The sequence below is a fragment of the Ahaetulla prasina genome, chromosome 1, assembly GCF_028640845.1.
Source record: "Ahaetulla prasina isolate Xishuangbanna chromosome 1, ASM2864084v1, whole genome shotgun sequence".
In the NCBI taxonomy this organism is placed as follows: Eukaryota; Metazoa; Chordata; class Lepidosauria; order Squamata; family Colubridae; genus Ahaetulla; species Ahaetulla prasina.
The window spans coordinates 4123871-4141309 of NC_080539.1; the positions used below are offsets into that span (position 1 = coordinate 4123871).

Sequence of the window (17439 nt, forward strand, 5' to 3'; positions counted from 1 at the left end):
CTTCCAATCCAATTAACCTCATCCAAATCTTTTCATCTCCCAACCCCCTCCCCATTACCTAAAATAACTTTCTAATTATTCAAAGGCAATCTGATATTTCTTAATCTGATATCTGTTTTGTAGATAATCAATCCATTTTTTCCATTCAATTAAATATCTTTCCTGCGTATTGTCTTTTAAAAAAGCTGAGATTTTAGCCATCTCAGCCAAATTAATGACTTTCAGTATCCATTCTTCTATTGTAGGTACCTCTTCTTTCTTCCAGTATTGTCCAATCAACAGTCTTGCTGCTGTTATTAAATTCAGAATCAGTTTAGTCTCAGTCCCTGTACAATCCGTTATAATTCCCAAAAGGAAAAATTGTGGCAGGAACTTTATCTTCTTCTTCAGTACATTTTGAATAATCCACCAAATTCTTATCCAAAAGGCCTTAATTTTCTTGCAAGTCCACCAAATATGAAAATATGTAGCGTCATCACAATCACACCTCCAACATTTCTCTTGGATATTAGGATACATACGTGATAATTTTTTGGGATCTAAGTGCCATCTATAAAACATCTTATAAAAATTTTCCCTTAAATTCTGTGCTTGTGTAAACTTAACATTTCTAACCCAGATTTTCTCCCATGTTTCCAACATTATTGGTTCCTGAATATTCTGTGCCCATTTTATCATACAGTCCTTTACCAAATCCTTTTCCGAATCTATTTCAAGCAACACATTATACAATCTCTTTATATGCTCCTGGGTCTGATTTCTAATTTGCTTTATTAAATTTTCCTCCCTTTGCATTATACCAATTTTTTGATCTTCTTTCCATCTAGCACTTATTTGCCCATATTGAAACCAAGTATAATTCCTCCCTTCTTCATTTAATACCTGTAATGATTTTAATTGCAATCTACCTCCTTCAGCATACAAAAGTTCTTTATAAGTAATCATTTCCTGTTTCTGTTCTATATTTATATTCTCTATTGCATGTCTGGGGCTCGCCCATATAGGAATCTTGTAATCTAATTTGTAAGAATATTTTTTCCAGACCCGCAAAAGAGCACTTCTCAACACATGATTCTTAAAAGCCCTATCCACTTTTTTTTCATAAAATAAATACGCATGCCATCCATATAACAAGTCATAACCTTCTATGTTCAAAATTCTTTCCTCCGTTAAATTAAACCAGTCACTTATTACTGAAAGGGCTACTGCTTCATAATATAGTTTAAAATTAATTTTAAAAATGCTTTTTTAATCAAGTTCTTTTGATAAACTTCCTTACCCCTATATTCTATTTTATCAATCGTTTGTGATTTCTGTTTTTTCCTTATTAAATAGGCAAGCCATCTTCCTGACTTATTGGCATTATTAAATGTATTATGTTTTACATATTGTAAATTAATTGCTACTTGATCTGCCATCAACATGTTAAACTGACCTCTTAATATATTTATTGATTCTTTTATTTTACTATTTCCTGGGCTATTTATCAATAACTGTTCTTTCTTTTTAATTTCCTCTTCCAATTCCTTTTTCTTTTTCTCCAATTTATTTTTATATTTAATATTCATTTGTATAAGATTTCCTCTCATATAAGCCTTACTAGCGTCCCAAATCATCTCTATAGATGTTTCTTTTTTCATATTCATAATAAAAAATTCTTTCATTTGCTTTTTACATTCATTTACATTTTGTTCATATTTAAACAAATTCTCATTCAACCTCCATGATCTCCTAGCCTCCTTTTCCCGATCAAATTCAATCCAAACCGGATAAGAGGACCATAAGGGGCGTGCATAAGCGCACAAACGTGCCTACCGTTCCTGTCCTATTGTTTTTCTTTTCTTCTTCCTATATATGTTTATATGTGTATATACTATATAATCTTTTTGTATGATGTTGTGACAAAATAAATAAATAAATAAATAAATAAAAAAGATCAGATAGAGTTCTTGAACAAATCTTAGTCTTCTTCACTCTAGAGTACAAATCATTAGAAATCAAAATAAAATCAATCCTCGAAAATGATTAATGCCTGTCAGAAAAGAAGGTAAAATTCCTCTCTTCTGTATTATGTTCTCTCCAAATATCTCTTAATTCCAAGTCCTCCATCATTTCAAAAAAAGCCTTTGGTAATTTCGCCTGGCTTGACATTTTCCTTAAACATTTTTTGTCTTTTTGAGTATCCAACACACCATTCCAATCACCCATTAATATATATGATTTATAATCCCAAAATACTATTCTTTTATGTAAAAACTTGAAAAAATTTTCTTGTTGTTGATTCGGAGCATAAACTCCTATTAATAATATCTTCTTTCCCTCCAACAAAAGTTCAATAGCAATGTATCTTCTTTGCTTATCCACCTCAATTAATTTTGCTGATATATCCTTCTTTATATATATAACTAAACCGTTTTTTTTTTCCAAAGAGGAGGCAACAAAATGTACTCCCAGTTTTGAGTTTATCAAATATTTCTGGTCTAAAGATCTAATATGTGTTTCTTGTAAACAGGTAATGTCATTTTTAAATTGTTTCAAATAATGAAATACTTTCCTTCTCTTCTGCGGTGAATTCAAACCATTAACATTCCAAGATAATAGTTTAATTGCCATTATCGGCCAAAGGAAACTTTTGGAACACTAGCCGCAGATCACATTTTGCTTTAGGCCTTGCTCCTCCCACTGTTTCCGTTGTAGTAGTTGCCAGTTGTTGTTGTGCCTTCATCTCTTGTTCCTTGCGTTTAGCAGCAGCTCTTGTCAGCCTTTGTTCTTTTGAATCTGACCCCATCGTAGGTATTTCCAACACTTGTAATAAATTTTCTTCCATCACAATCTGTTCTTGTGCCTGCTTCACTTCTCTTTCCTTCACTTCAGCCTCCCTTCTTCTAGCTTCCAATGGGGGAAGACTTCCAACTTTTAATGCCTCAACATAAAATTCTCTTGCTTTTCCAACTGTATTGAGACGATGTACTTTCCCTGCATAATATACTATTATACCAGTTGGGATATCCCATCTATATTCAATCTGACATTTTTTAAGTTCATTCACCAGGAGGGCAAATTCCTTCCTAGCCCTTAACATTTTTGGTGGAATTTCCTTTAATATTAAAATATCTTGACCAGCAACCTGAATCTTCTCCCCCTTATATGAGGCTTGCAGAATCTGATTTCTCGCTGTTCTGCTTGTAAAATAAATAACAACATCCCTTGGCAACTTTTTTTGCCTTGCTATCCAAGAATTCACACGATATATTTTATCAATTTGATAAGCCACATCTGCTGGACGAGCTGCTAATATCTCAGCAAATACTTCAGAAAAAATTTCCCTTAAATTCTCTTCTTTATTGTTATTCAAGCCACGGATTCTTAGAGCAAATTCCATATTCTATATTGTATCAAAACTATTTCATCATCTGTTTTTTCCATTTTATTTTGAAATTCATCCATTTTATTTTCTAATTTTGAATTATGTTGTTTAATTTCTTCAACTTCCTCTTCTAATAAAATCACATTTGTTGCCAAACTTTGTACTGCAGTTACAAATCCTTCCTTAACTTCTTTAGTTCCCACTTGAATTTCTAATATCTGCTCTTTCATTTCAGACATCTCATCAGTTATTACTTTAAATTTTTCTTGCATAAAGTCTTTTAAGTTCTCTTGTACCGCCTCTAAGTTCAATGTTCTAGTCTCTGCTGTATGAGCTGGAGAGGCACCAGCTGATGAAATTCCAGAGCCCTTTGTTACAGTAGACTTTAATTGCTTGGCTGCCATCTTCTATAAAATTATTTATTTATTTATTTATTTCCAACTTAATATTCACTTTAAATCTTCTTAACCTCTGAGAAACACAGTCTTTTAAAGCAATATTTAAAAATCTCCCCTAGATTCTATCAGCAGGCAACAAAGAGTTAAAGAGTTAAAGTAGCAAATAACATGCAATTTACCAGCAGCAAACGCTAAAAGTATCACTTTCGCTTTCCACTCGTTAGCTTGTTAACAATTCGCCTCCATTTTCTTGCTGTTTTCAAGCTTGTTACAAAGTAACGGGGAATTGGCTTGGCTACTTGCATAAAGTTCTCCCACTTTCGTTCTGTCCGGTATAATCCTTTATTGTCCAAAATAAATCTCGGCGTTTGGTCGTGGTGATTGGTTCCGCCAAAGCAGAAAAATCCTCGGATCTGGAGCACTTCGGGTTGCTGGAGGGAACTTAACCCTTCAAACCCCTTTTTTCTCAGGGGCTTTAGGGAAATTCTACCTCTGCCCTCAGCTCACCATCTCTTCTTCTCCCAAAGAGAGGGTTTTTCGAACCGCTGGACAGCAGATTTAAGCTGTCCTAGCGATTCCACATAATCCAGAGGTTGGTGATCGTAAAGATCACCGCCATCACCTACGGTGCCAAACAGGAAGTCTCAACATTTTTCCACTCTTATCGCATCGCCAGCTGCCTTGTTTAGGGTGACCCGCTCCCTTCTTTTTAAGGAAGCTTGGGAGGACCTCTTGCAGGGACGTGCTGAGGAGTTTGGATTGTATTTGCATGATAAAATCACTCAGATCCGGGACGGGCTGGATGCTGATTGGGTGGATTCAGGTGGGACGACGGAGGTAGCTCTTGAGAATATTACTTGGAGGGAGTTCGACTCTGTGACTCCCGAGGACAGGGACAGGATACTGGCAAGGCTGAATGCGACCACATGTTTATTGGACCCGTGTCCCTCCTGGCCAGTACTGGCCACGCAGGAGGTTACATGAGGCTGGCTCCTGGGAATTATTAGGGCCTCTTTGGTGGAGGGGGTCTTCCCACCTGCCTTGAAAGAGGTAGTGGTGAGACCCCGCCTTAAGAAGCCTTCCCTGGGCCCAGCAGTATTGGCTAATTATCCAACCTTCGTTTTATTGCGAAGGTTGTTGAGAGTGTGGTGGCATGGCAGCTTCCCCGGTACCTGGAGGAAACTGTCTATCTAGACCTGTACCAGTCCGGCTTCCGGCCTGGGTACAGCACGGAGACGGCTTTGGTCGTGTTGGTAGATGATCTCTGGAGGGCACGGGACAGGGGTTGTTCCTCTGTCCTGGTTTTATTAGACCTGTCAGTGGCTTTCGATACCATCGACCATGGTATCCTGCTGCGGCGGTTGGGGGGTTTGGGAATGGGGGGCACCGTTTTTCGGTGGTTCTCCTCCTACCTCTCTGACCGCTCGCAGACAGTGTTGGTAGAAGAACATTTGACGGCCGTCGCCAGGGGAGCTTTTTATCAGGTATGCCTGATTTGCCAGTTGCATCCCTTCCTGGACCGGGATTCTTTATGCACGGTCACTCATGCCCTCGTTACCTCCCGCCTGGATTACTGCAATGCTCTCTACATGGGGCTCCCCTTGAAGAGCACCTGGAAGCTCCAACTGGTACAGAATGCGGCTGCGCGGGTGATAGAGGGAGCATCTCGTAGCTCCCATATAACACCTCTCCTGCGCAGGCTGCACTGGTTGCCGGTGGTCTTCCGGGTGCAGTTCAAGGTGTTGGTTATCACCTTTAAAGCGCTCCATGGCTTGGGACCGGGATATTACAGGACCGCCTACTGCCACCAATAGCCTCCCATCGACCTGTGCGCTCTCACAGGGAAGGCCTCCTTAGGGTGCCGTCAGCCAAACAATGCCGGCTGGCGGCTCCCAGGGGAAGAGCATTCTTGGTGGGGGCACCTGCCCTGTGGAATGAACTAGCTGTGGGGCTACGCATACTCCCTGACCTCCGGATCTTTAAGCTCAAGCTCAAGACTTTCTTATTTCATCGAGCAGGGCTGACCTAATGGGAATTTTAATGGGGTTTTATAGGGTTTTTATAATTTTTTTTTATTATTTTTAACTTTTTACCCAATTGAATTAGATTTTTAGTGATATTGTTTTAATTACTATGTTACTGTTTTACTCTGGCTGTACACCGCCCTGAGTCTTCGGAGAAGGGCAGTATAAAAATATAAATAATAAATAATAAGTAAATAAACTTCTCTTCATATGTTTTAGCATCCAATCACCTATTGCTGTTTATTTATTTATTTATTTATTATTTAAATTTTTATACCGCCCTTCTCCCGAAGGACTCAGGGCGGTTTACAGCCAGATAAAATAAACAGTACTATTATGTTATTACTACTATTATGTTCTCTACAGGCAAGGATAATTTCAACAGGTTTGATAGAATAGAATAGAATAGAATAGAATAGAATAGAATAGAATAGAATAGAATAGAATAGAATAGAATAGAATAGAATAGAATAGAAATATCAATAAGAATAGAATAGAAATAAGAATGGAACAGAATAGAAATATCAAGAATAGAATAGAATAGAATTATGAATAAGAATAGAATAGAAATATCAATTCTATTAAAATTTATCAAATATCAATAGATATTTATCAAATATCTAATATTCTATCAATAGAATAGAATAGAATAGAATAGAATAGAATAGAATAGAATAGAATAGAACAGAACAGAATGTATTAACTGCAGCTAGAATTGTATTTGCACAACATTGGAAAAGTGGAGAGATTCCCATTGATGAGAAGGTGATACGGAAAATATTAGAATGTGCAGAAATGAACAGACTAACAACAGTAATTAAGGAGAAAGAACAAACGGAATACTATTTGTTATGGGAGGTATTTTATCAATCGCTAGAGAATAAAAAAGGAGTTTGGAAATGAAGAAGATTAAAGAGAAAGTAAAAATATATTGAGATAAAGATGTAAATAAAAAGGAAATTGCTAATATATATATATATGGAGAACATGGATGTTTAATGTTAAAATGTATTATTATTATAAGATATTAAGAAGAAAATGGAGAGTTTTATAATGTTGAAATGTATATAATATACTATATTAAGCTTAGCAAAATAATGTTATGTGAATGTGAATGAGATGGTGAATAATGTTGCACCGAGATGTTTGTAACCAGATGACAGTTGGACAGATGGAATGTTTAAGTTTGTAACTGAAAAATAAAAAAAACTTTTTATTAAAAAAAAGAATAGAATAGAATAGAACAGGAATTTGTGTCTGGTGCATAAGCTCTCACTGTACTTATATTTTAGTTTTAGAAGATACTTCAGAATCGGGGTGAAATCCAGCAGGTTCTGACAGGTTCTGGAGAAACGGTAGTGGAAATTTTGAGTAGTTTGGAGAACCGGCAAACACCACCTCTGGCTGGCCCCAGAGTGGGGAGGGAATGGGGATTTAGCAGTATCCTTCCTCCAGGAGTGGGGAGGGAATGGGGATTTTGCAGTATCCTTCCTCCAGGAGTGGGGAGGGAATGGGGATTTTGCAGTATCCTTCCCTTGCCACATCCACCAAGCCAGGCCCATCAAGCCACACCCACAGAACCGGTAATAAAAAAATTTGGATTTCACCACTGCTTCAGATGAAATGTAGAAGATCTAGACCAGAGGTATCCAATTTTGGCACATTTAAGACTTGTGGAGTATAACTTCCCCAGCAGACCGGCTGGGGGATTCTGGGAGTGGAAGTCCACCTATCTTAAGGAATGCTGGCTGGGGAATTTTGGGAGTTGGAGTCCACCCATCTTAAAGCTGCCAATGTTGATGAACACCAAACTGCTCTGCCATTTCCACCAAAGTGCCTGTCCTTAGCCTGCTCTCTTCCTCTCTTTATAGCCTCTTGTTCCAACAACAGTGACATTCCAGAACATATTAAGACTTCTTGGAGCTGTGATTGTTTTAATTGGTGGCATTTATCTCTTCGTTGCTCAGGTAGGATGTCCTTTTTTTTTGGTTTACGGCTCCTCTGACCACACGTGCATCTTTAGTACAGTCCTTGACTTATAACAGTTCACTTAGTGAGTGTTAAAGTTGCAACAGTACTGAACAAAGTGACTAATTTTTGCACTTACGACAGTATTGTTGTAAGTGTTTTACACCTTCGGACAGCACTGGCTCTTCCGCTTTGAAATTGAGATGAGCACCGCCCCCTAGAGTCGGGAACAACTAGCTCATTTGTGCAAGGGGAACCTTTACCTTTACCTTACCCTCTGGCAGACAGTACAGGATAATAAAAATAAGGACAAATAGGCTGAAAAGCAGCTTCTATCCCAGGGCAGTGACTATATTGAATTCTACGGCATAGTGTAATATCGGGTTTTCAGTTTCAATTATATAGAATGTAAAGAATGTATGTTTGTGTTTTTATTTTTATAGTTATAATGTACACTGGGGAAGGCATTTGATTTCTTTTTGTACCATGTGCAATGACAATAAAGTAAACTAAACTAAAACGTTTCTGGCAAGTCCCAGAGCAAAGTGAGGAGACACATACACACACACCTCCAGCAGCCTCTGGCTGCAAATCATCTATCCCAAAGTTGTGAGTATCACAATTGGAAAGCAAAAAATCCAGCAGGTCGAGGAATCCAGGAAGCAAAGAAGCAAAGGAGCAAGGCAATTCAGTGTTTGTTCCTGACAAATGCCCCTCCCTACAGCGTCTCCTTAAGTGCCAGTCCCCAGGTGTGCCTTGTCAAAAGGGGCAGGGCGCTCTCCTTCTGAGTAGTTGGGTCAGTCTGCGCTGTTCCCACCTTATCTCCACTCTCCGTGCCCGAGGATCAGGAGGGGGTGGTCCCTGCTCATCAGCTGAGCTCTGTCTATTATGTTTACTGCTTAGCCTCTCTTGGTCATCCTGCCCGCTCCCCCGCTGTTCTGCCCTCCTTCGCCTCCATCCGAGTGATGGCTTAATTAGCCGGCACTATCAGCTCTGGCAGCAGAATAGCGAACGTCTGCCAAGTTCTCTGATATCCCCTCGACGCTGGTGAGTCACTTCAGCTCTCAGTTAATCAGTTGATTTGCCAGCTACGAAGAGACACAGCAGTGCTCACTGCCTTTATATCCTGTGGGGTGTGGCTCCATGACTCAGCAATTCCTAGGCCTGCCCCACCCCTGCTTCTGTTGTTCCCTCTCTCCTGCCTATGAAACCTAGGGTCCAGCCAGGTCTGATTGCCATCAGCCAGGTCTGGAGGCGTGGCTGGGGGGGGGAAAGAGTCAGGGGACAGAGGCCTCATTATCTCCTCCACCTGGCCTGCATCTGGCTCCTGGAGCTGAGCCAGGGGAGCCAGTGCTCCCGAGGTAAGTCCTGACGGCCCTTCCTCCTCACTTTTCAAGTCACTTTCTGGCAGCAGGCCCGGCTCCAAGTCACTTTCTGGCAGGAGGCCCGGCTTGTGGGGCGCAGACACAACACCCGCCTACAAGCCATCCCAATCCTGAAAGGCCCTTGCCTGACTGGGACTGCTCCTCCCCATTTTCCTCCCAAGCCAATGAAGCTGCCCCCTCCTCGATCTCCATGGGCTTCAGTTCTGCCTCCGTCTTCCTCTGCAGATTCAAGCTGACAGCAGTGTTTTGATTTCTGTTCTTATTTATTCCCTTTTAGAGTGTTCAGTTCTGCAGAAGATGGTCCACTCTGAAAAGCCTTGCAATGGAGAGTTTCTTCGACATACTCCTGTACGTGCGTATATGTTGTTGTTTTTAATGGAGGGATTCAATCAACCAAACTATCAGAATAGAGCTGGAAGGGACCTGGAGGCCTCATAGTCCAAACCCTTGCTCAAGCAGGAGACCCTAGCCTAGACCATTTCAGATAGGTGGCTGTCCAGTCTTTTCTTAAAAACCTCCTGTGATGGAGCCCCTACAACCTCTGGTGGCAAGCTGTTCCACTGGTTACTTGTCCTTCCTCATTGGATGTTGGCCTTTCGTTGGAAGTATCGATGAAAACACCACTTGTACTCCTCATTCTTTCACTTTCTTCCCCAGCTGTTCATAATCTCTTGTTATTATTTTCAAAATTATTATTTTCAGGTTCGTTGTTTATTTATTTATTTATTTTGTCAAGCATATGTAAGATTACAGATAAAAGTATAAACATGATTGTGAATACATGAAATAAATAAGAATAAAAGGGGACGGTAACTACCGGTTTAACTACCGGTTTTCCCAAACTGGCTGAATCCCACAGGTGCCCCGAAATCATCGCTGCTTCTCTGTTTCCCTCTCTGGCCTTTGCCAGGTTTCTGCAGGTGCTTGCCATCCTGGCCTCGTCCGTGATGTTCGTTGCAAAGTTGGAAGATTACGTGGTGCCCATGGTGTTCGCCTTGCTTTTGGGCTGGATGAACCTCCTCTACTACACCCGCGGTTCCCAGAATTTGGGAATCTCCATCATTATGATCCAGAAGGTAAGGTCACGAAATGAACCGTTTCCGTTTCGAAATTCAAATAGTGCTCAACTTACAACCGTTCATTTACTGACAGTTCAAAATTACGACGGCCCTGGGGAAAAATGGGGACTTACAGTGGTTTTTCACACTTATAATAATAATAATAATAACAGAGTTGGAAGGGACCTTGGAGGTCTTCTAGTCCAACCCCCTGCCTGGGCAGGAAACCCTACACCATTTCAGACAAATGGCTAGCCAACATTTTCTTAAAAATTTCCAGAGTTGGAGCATTCACAACTTCTGGAGGCAAGCTGTTCCACTGGTTAATTGTTCTCACTGTCAGGAAATTTCTCCTTAGTTCTAAGTTGCTTCTCTCCTTGGTTAGTTTCCACCCATTGCTTCTTGTTCTACCCTCAGGTGCTTTGGAGAATAGTTTGACTCCCTCTTCTTTGTGGCAACCCCTGAGATATTGGAACACTGCTATCATGTCTCCCCTAGTTCTTCTTTTCATTAAACTAGGCATACCGAGTTCCTGAAACCGTTCATTATATGTTTTAGCCTCCAGTCCCCTAATCATCTTTGTTGCTCTTCTCTGCACTCTTTCTAGAGTCTCCACATCTTTTTTACATCGTGGCGACCGAAACTGAATGCAGGATTCCAAGTGTGGCCTTACCAGGGCATTATAAAGTGGCATTAACACTTCACATGATCTTGATTCTATCCCTCTGTTTATGCAGCCCAGAACTGTGTTGGTTATTTTGGCAGCTGCAGCACACGGATGGCTCATATCTAAATGGTTGTCCACTAGGACTCCAAGATCTCTCAAAGTTACTACTATTGAGCAAGGTACCACATATACGGTACCTGTGCATTTTGGGTTTTTTTGCCTAAATGTAGAACCTTGTTTTTTTCACTGTTGAATTTCATTTTGTTAGATAGCACCCAATGTTCAAGTCTGTCAAGATCCTTCTGTATCTTGAGCCTATCTTCTGGAGTGTTGGCTATTCCCACTAGCTTGATGTCATCTGCAAATTTGATGAGTTCCCCATCTATCCCCTTGTCCAAGTCATTGATGAAGATGTTGAAGAGTACTGGGCCTAAAACAGAGCCTTGGGGTACTCCACTGCATACTTCCCTCCATATGGATGTAGTTCCATTGAAGACTACACGTTGAGTGCGGTTGGTCAGCCAGTTAAGAATCCATCTGGTGGTGGCGCTGTCTACAACATCTTGGGTCTCCAAAGACCTATGCAAGGGTCCTCTTTGTAGACTTTAGTTCAGCATTCAATACCATCATTCCAGATATTCTTCTAACTAAACTAAACCAGCTACAGGTACCGGAACAGACTTGTAAGTGGATCACAAACTTCCTAACAATCAGGAAGCAGCAGGTGAAGCTAAGCAAGATCACATCAAATACCTGTACAATTAGCACAGGGGCCCCCCAAAGCTGTGTGCTCTCCCCACTTCTCTTCTTTCTGTATACCAATGACTGCATCTCCAACAATCCATCTGTTAAACTATTGAAGTTCGCAGATGACACAACAGTGATTGGTCTCATTTGAGACAATGACGAATCCGCATATAGACGAGAGGTCGAACGACTAGCCTTGTGGTACGACCAAAACAATCTGGTACTGAACACACTCAAAACCGTAGAAATGGTGGTAGACTTTAGGAGAAACCTTTCCATACTTCCACCTCTCAATGTCAAGGTTCCAGAAAAACCTCCTCTGCATAAAAAAAACCTCAGAAGCCATTGTCTTTCAGAGTTCTTTAGTAGCATAAGGAAACTGGCACACGATGAGTGAAATTCCAAAACTGAACTTCCGGATTCTTTTCCCAGTTATACAAACCCCAAGAGTCCCACTCCCCAACCCCTTTGCTGGTCACATGGTCCCACGTTCTCCCAGTTCATTCGAAACCTCTTCTTGCCACTCCTCGATGTGAACACAATCCGACCTTGACCGCTTGAAGAATGTTACCATACACCTCAACCCCCCTTCTTCCCCTCAGGGGAAAAATGTGGCAGCGTCTGGAAACCTAAGGCCTAGTATGGTTTCCAGGCCAGACAGGCGTCCCCCCTTGCAAAAGAAGCTATATCCTAGGAAAGAAAACAAAGAATTAATAAAGAAGAGTGTCGGTGGTCTACACTTCCCTTCTACCCCCCTCTCCTTCCTCCAAGAGGTTTTTTAGGTTTGTCAGGGAAAGTGTCGTGAAATTGTTTAATCAAATTGTCCGCATTTACTTTCCAACTTTTGACCCAAGTAGATTCTGATAATGGATATCTTTTCCAGTGGACTAAATATTGTAATTGACCTCTGTATAGTCTAGAGTCAAGGATTTTCTTGATCTCATAGTGGGTTTCACCTTGGATTATCAAGGGTGGGTGGGTGGGAGGAAGAGGTCTCAGTCCAGATTGCCTAGCAGGTTTTAATAAGCTGCTATGGAATACTAGAAGTTCAGTTTTGGAATAATGCCAAGGTTCCAGAAAAACCTCCTCTGCATAAAAAAAACTCAGAAGGTTTCCAGGCCTGACACTCACAATACTAGACAACACAGTATCAGTAGTAGAAACCTTCAAATTTCTAGGTTCTATCATATTGCAAGATCTAAAATGGACAGCTAACATCAAAAACATCATCAAAAAAGGACAACAAAGAATGTTCTTTCTGCACCAACTCAGTAAGCTCAAACTGCCCAAGGAGCTGCTGATTCAGTTCTACAGAGGAATTATTGAGTCTGTCATTTGCACCTCTATAACTGTCTGGTTCGGTTCTGCAACCCAACAAGAAAGACACAGACTTCAGAGGATCATTAGAACTGCAGAAAAAATAATTGCTACCAACCTTCCTTCCATTGAGGACCTGTATACTGCACAAATCAAGAGGAGGGCCAGGAAAATATTTACAGATCCCTCACATCCAGGACATAAACTGTTTCAACTCCTACCCTCAAAACGACGCTATAGAGCACTGCACACCAGAACAACTAGACACAAGAACAGTTTTTTCCCGAAGGCCATCACTCTACTAAACAAATAATTCCCTCAACACTGTCAAACTATTTACTAAATCTGCACTACTATTAATCTTCTCCATCCCTAACCCTAACCCATCACCAATCTCTTTCCACTTATGACTATATGACTGTAACTTTGTTGCTGGTAATCCTTATGATTTATATTGATATATTGACCATCATTTGTGTTGTAAATGTTGTACCTTGATGAAGGTATCTTTTCTTTTATGTACACTGAGAGTATATGCACCAAGACAAATTCCTTGTGTGTCCAGTCACACTTGGCCAATAAAAAATTCTATTCTATTCTATTCTATTCTATTCTATTCTATTCTATTCTATTCTATTCTATTCTATTCTATTCTATTCTATTCTATTCTATTCTAACCCACATTTTTCTACTTTATCTAGTAGTAGATTATGGTCTACTTTATCAAATGCTTTACTGAAGTCCAAATAAATTATATCGACAGCATTCCTCTGGTTCACTAATTTTGTCACTTTGTCAAAGAATGCAATAAGATTAGTCTGGCATGATCTATTTTTGACAAACCCATGTTGGCTTTTGGTTATTACTTTGTTTGCTTCTAGGTGTTCAGTGATTTGTTGCTTGATTATCTTTTCCAGAATCTTCCCTAGTATTGAGGTCAGGCTGATAGGTTTGTAGTTTCCTGGATCTGTTTTTTTCCCTTTTCTGAAGATGGGAAAATCAGCTCTTTTCCAGTCTTCTGGCAGTTCCCCTGTGCTCCAGGATCTTTGAAAGTTATAGTTCAGTGGTTCTGAGATCTCGTCTGCCAGTTCCTTAAGAACCTTGGGGTATAATCCATCCGGTCCTGGTTATTTGAACTCATCTAGGGTAGACAGGTGTTCACTTATCATTTTTTTTCCTATTTTAACTTGTGTTCCTAATCTGATTTTTGTGGTGCTGTTTTTGATAGGTTGGATTGTTTTTTCCTTTTGTGTGAAGACAGATGCAAAAAATGAGTTAAGTAGATCTGCTTTCTCTGTCAGCCTGCCCCAGATCAGTGTTTGAGAAAATAAAAACCCAACTTCATCATGTTGAAGAATTTGGTAATTTATATCATACAAGTCTGGATGCAGTGGAAGGAAAGCTGGAACTGGAAGTAAATCAAAACCCCAGAGTCATATTCTTCTCCTGAACCCTCCCCCTACTAGAGGTCATACAGTAATAGTCCAATGTCTTCTTTCTCCTCAGCCACGTGTAGTTTCACTTCCAATATTCTCCCTCTGTCAATCTTCTGAATGGAATGTGGAATCAGCAGCTGCCGTTTCATTCACGCGCCAACACAATTCAAACCTCTGGTTTTGAAAATGGCATTTCCCCTCTCCCCCACATACAATATCAGCCGACGCTGGGAACAGTGAAAACCTCCCCCCCTTCTCCATAAAGCATGTAAGACAATCAGTAGAGCAAACTTTTAACAAGGTAATAAAATAGTCAGACAATCTAGTAGGAGAAATACACTAAATTAAAGCGGAGGCTGACATTCTCCCTGTTGCTTGTCACCTTCTTGCCACTTTCTCCCAGCAGTGGGCCAATTGTTTCCTTGACTTTTTTTCTTGTTTTTAACATGTTGGAAGAAGCTTTTTTTGGTTATTTTTTACTTTTGTCGCTAGCCTTTGTTCGTTGTGAGCCTTAGCTTTCCTCACTTCATCTTTACAAGCTCGGGCTATTTGCTGATATTCTGCCTTAGTTATTTGCCCCTCTTTCCACTTTTTATACTTGTCCTTTTTCTCTTTCAATTTGTCAGATAGTTCTTTATGCATCCATGCTGGTTTCTTTTGAGATCTATTATTTTTCTTCTTCATTTGTATTGTGCTAGACTCGGCTATTATAATCTCACTTTTCAAAATTTCCCAAGCTTCTTGAATTGTTTTCCCTTTGAGGATTCTCATCCATGGAATCCTTCTCAAGCTCTAAGTTTATTGAAATTAGCTCTCCTAAAGTCCAAGACTCTAGTTTGATTTTTTCTACTACTTGTGTTTGCATAATGTTGAATTCCAATATTGCGTGATCACTTGCCTCCATGGTTCCTGTAGCTTTAACACCTTCTATCATTTCATCTCTGTTAGTGAGAATTAAGTCTAATAATTCTGATTCTGCGCATGCCCAAGATGGCGCAGTGAGGAATCTTCGTGGGAACGGGGAGCGGCCTTTTTCGGGGGCTTGGGATCGGGAGGTGTTTATTTTCTTGCCTTCCGGTCCCAGCCCCAGCCGGGGGAACATCAGGAGCAGCGAACGGGGTAAGGCTGGACGAGCTGGTGGCCTGGGACGATCGAGCTGGCTGACTGGTGTTCTTCAGGCTCTTGCTTCAGGCTCTTGTTGGGGCGGCTGCTGCGGCAGCTGTAACTTGGCCTCCGAACTTCCGGGTTTTCGGCGGCGGTGGCAGCGGCGGCGGCAGCGGCTTCCTCGGGGGGCTGGGAGCTTCTTGTCATCAGAGAGCCTTTGAGTTTCAACGCTGGAGCCTTCTGACCACCAGCGCTTTTTACCATCTGTGCTGGTGAGGTCTGGGATGAGTGGCAGGTGTCAGCGTCTTCTTGGGCCCTTGTGCTGGGGCGCTGGCCGCGGCGGTCATGGTGTAACTTCCGGGTTGCGGCGGCGGTGGCGGCAGCGGCAGCGGCCTCCTCAAGGGACAGAGTTTTTGTCCATCAACGCTGGAGAGGCAGAGGGTCGGATGTATGAGAGGCAGAGGGCCCGAAGAGTCATCTGGAGGACCCAATCCCTTGAAAGGGAGTTGGAGCTGGAGGTGAGGTTGGCCCTCATTCGGACCCTCAGCAGTTTGAACTAGGATGGCCCATGGTGGCGGCGTCGGCGACGGCTGGGAATCCTGGCTGTCGGCGATGCGATGGCCTTATCATCTGATGGGCATGTCCTGGATCGTGGCCCTCACTAAGACTAAGACTAAGATTAAGACCAAGATTAAGACTGTGATTAAGACCACATATCGTCTTTTAAACATCAATGGTTGGCTAGACTGGCTCAGAGGAGAGTGACTGATTCGATTTGGTGTCATCTGGACCTAGGACGAGTGGTGGCCGCTTGGGTTTGGAGGTGGAGTAGCGGCCCCATGGAGCCCTAGATGTCCGCGGTCCGTCCTGCCAGCCTGAGAGCCCACTCTGCTGTGGTTGACACCTTGACCGGCTTTGACGGGCCGCCACTGCATTTTTGATATGCGAAGATTTTCAACTGCGGACCTTCTTGCCCTGCAGATTCCCTCTCTCGCAGGTTTGGCCTCCACACTATCGAGGGCCCACCTTGAGGACAGGTTTTGGAACCCCGAGTTGGCATGCTAAATCTGGGAGATTTAGGGGATTTTTAACTAATTGTTTTAATAGATTTTTAAGGGGAGTTTTAATGGGGATTTTTAGGGTTGGGAGGGGGGGGAGGGTTGAGATGGGTGGGGGGGAAAACCCACCGGGGAGGGTGGGAGGGTTAGGGCGGGCGTTGGGGGTAGCCCGTCGGGTGGGGAGCCAGTCCTCGCGCGTGCTCGTGATGGCCCTTTAATGGGTTCGGAGGTTAAGGGGGGAGATTGCGTTCCTGTTGGTGAGGGTGGTCTGATTTGCACGGTAAGTGGGAGGGGCAGATATGGCGGAAGGGGGGGATCATATCGTTCTGGGGAGGCGCGCGTTCGATGTCTGCAGGCGATCGCGCGCCCCGATCCCCCGTCCTTTTCCCGTTCCCCGGATGGTCAAGACCCTCAGAGCCTGGGCCTTCGGCTCATGTTATGCAACGCACGGTCCGTAGTTACCAAGGCCCCCCTGATACACGACCTTATTCAGGGGGGCGCCGCGGACCTTATAGGCGTTACGGAAACCTGGCTGGGCACGGAAGGGGGCGTGCCCCTTGTTGAGATGTGCCCGCCGGGTTTCCGTGCATTCCATCAGCCGAGGGCTCAGGGTAGGGGTGGGGGGGTGGCGGTTGTGATTAGAGAGAGCCTAGAGCCGAGGGAGACCACTGTAGCTCAGATTGCCGGGTGCGAATCCCTCTTTGTGAGATGGGGTCATAGGTGTCAGATGGGCTTGCTGATCACGTACCTGGCTCCTTGCTGCATGACAGCTGCCCTGCCCGAGCTCCTGGAGGTGCTGGCTGGGGTGGCAGTTGAGACCCCCAGACTTTTAGTCATGGGGGACTTTAACTTGCCATCCTCCGGCTCGTCATCGACGGTAGCTCGGGAGTTCACGGCTTCCATGACGGCC

General features: G+C 42.4%; 1 protein-coding gene across 1 annotated transcript in view; it reads left to right on the forward strand.

Annotated features, from left to right (window-relative positions):
* The window catches only part of LOC131188629 (transient receptor potential cation channel subfamily V member 2-like), a 99937-nt gene that overhangs the window by 66998 nt on the left and 15500 nt on the right, over positions 1-17439 (forward strand). Inside the window, exons 9-11 of the mRNA XM_058164008.1 lie at positions 7661-7756; positions 9420-9490; positions 10053-10218. Coding sequence (XP_058019991.1) covers positions 7661-7756; positions 9420-9490; positions 10053-10218 — 333 coding nt within the window. The remainder of the gene's footprint in view (positions 1-7660; positions 7757-9419; positions 9491-10052; positions 10219-17439) is intronic.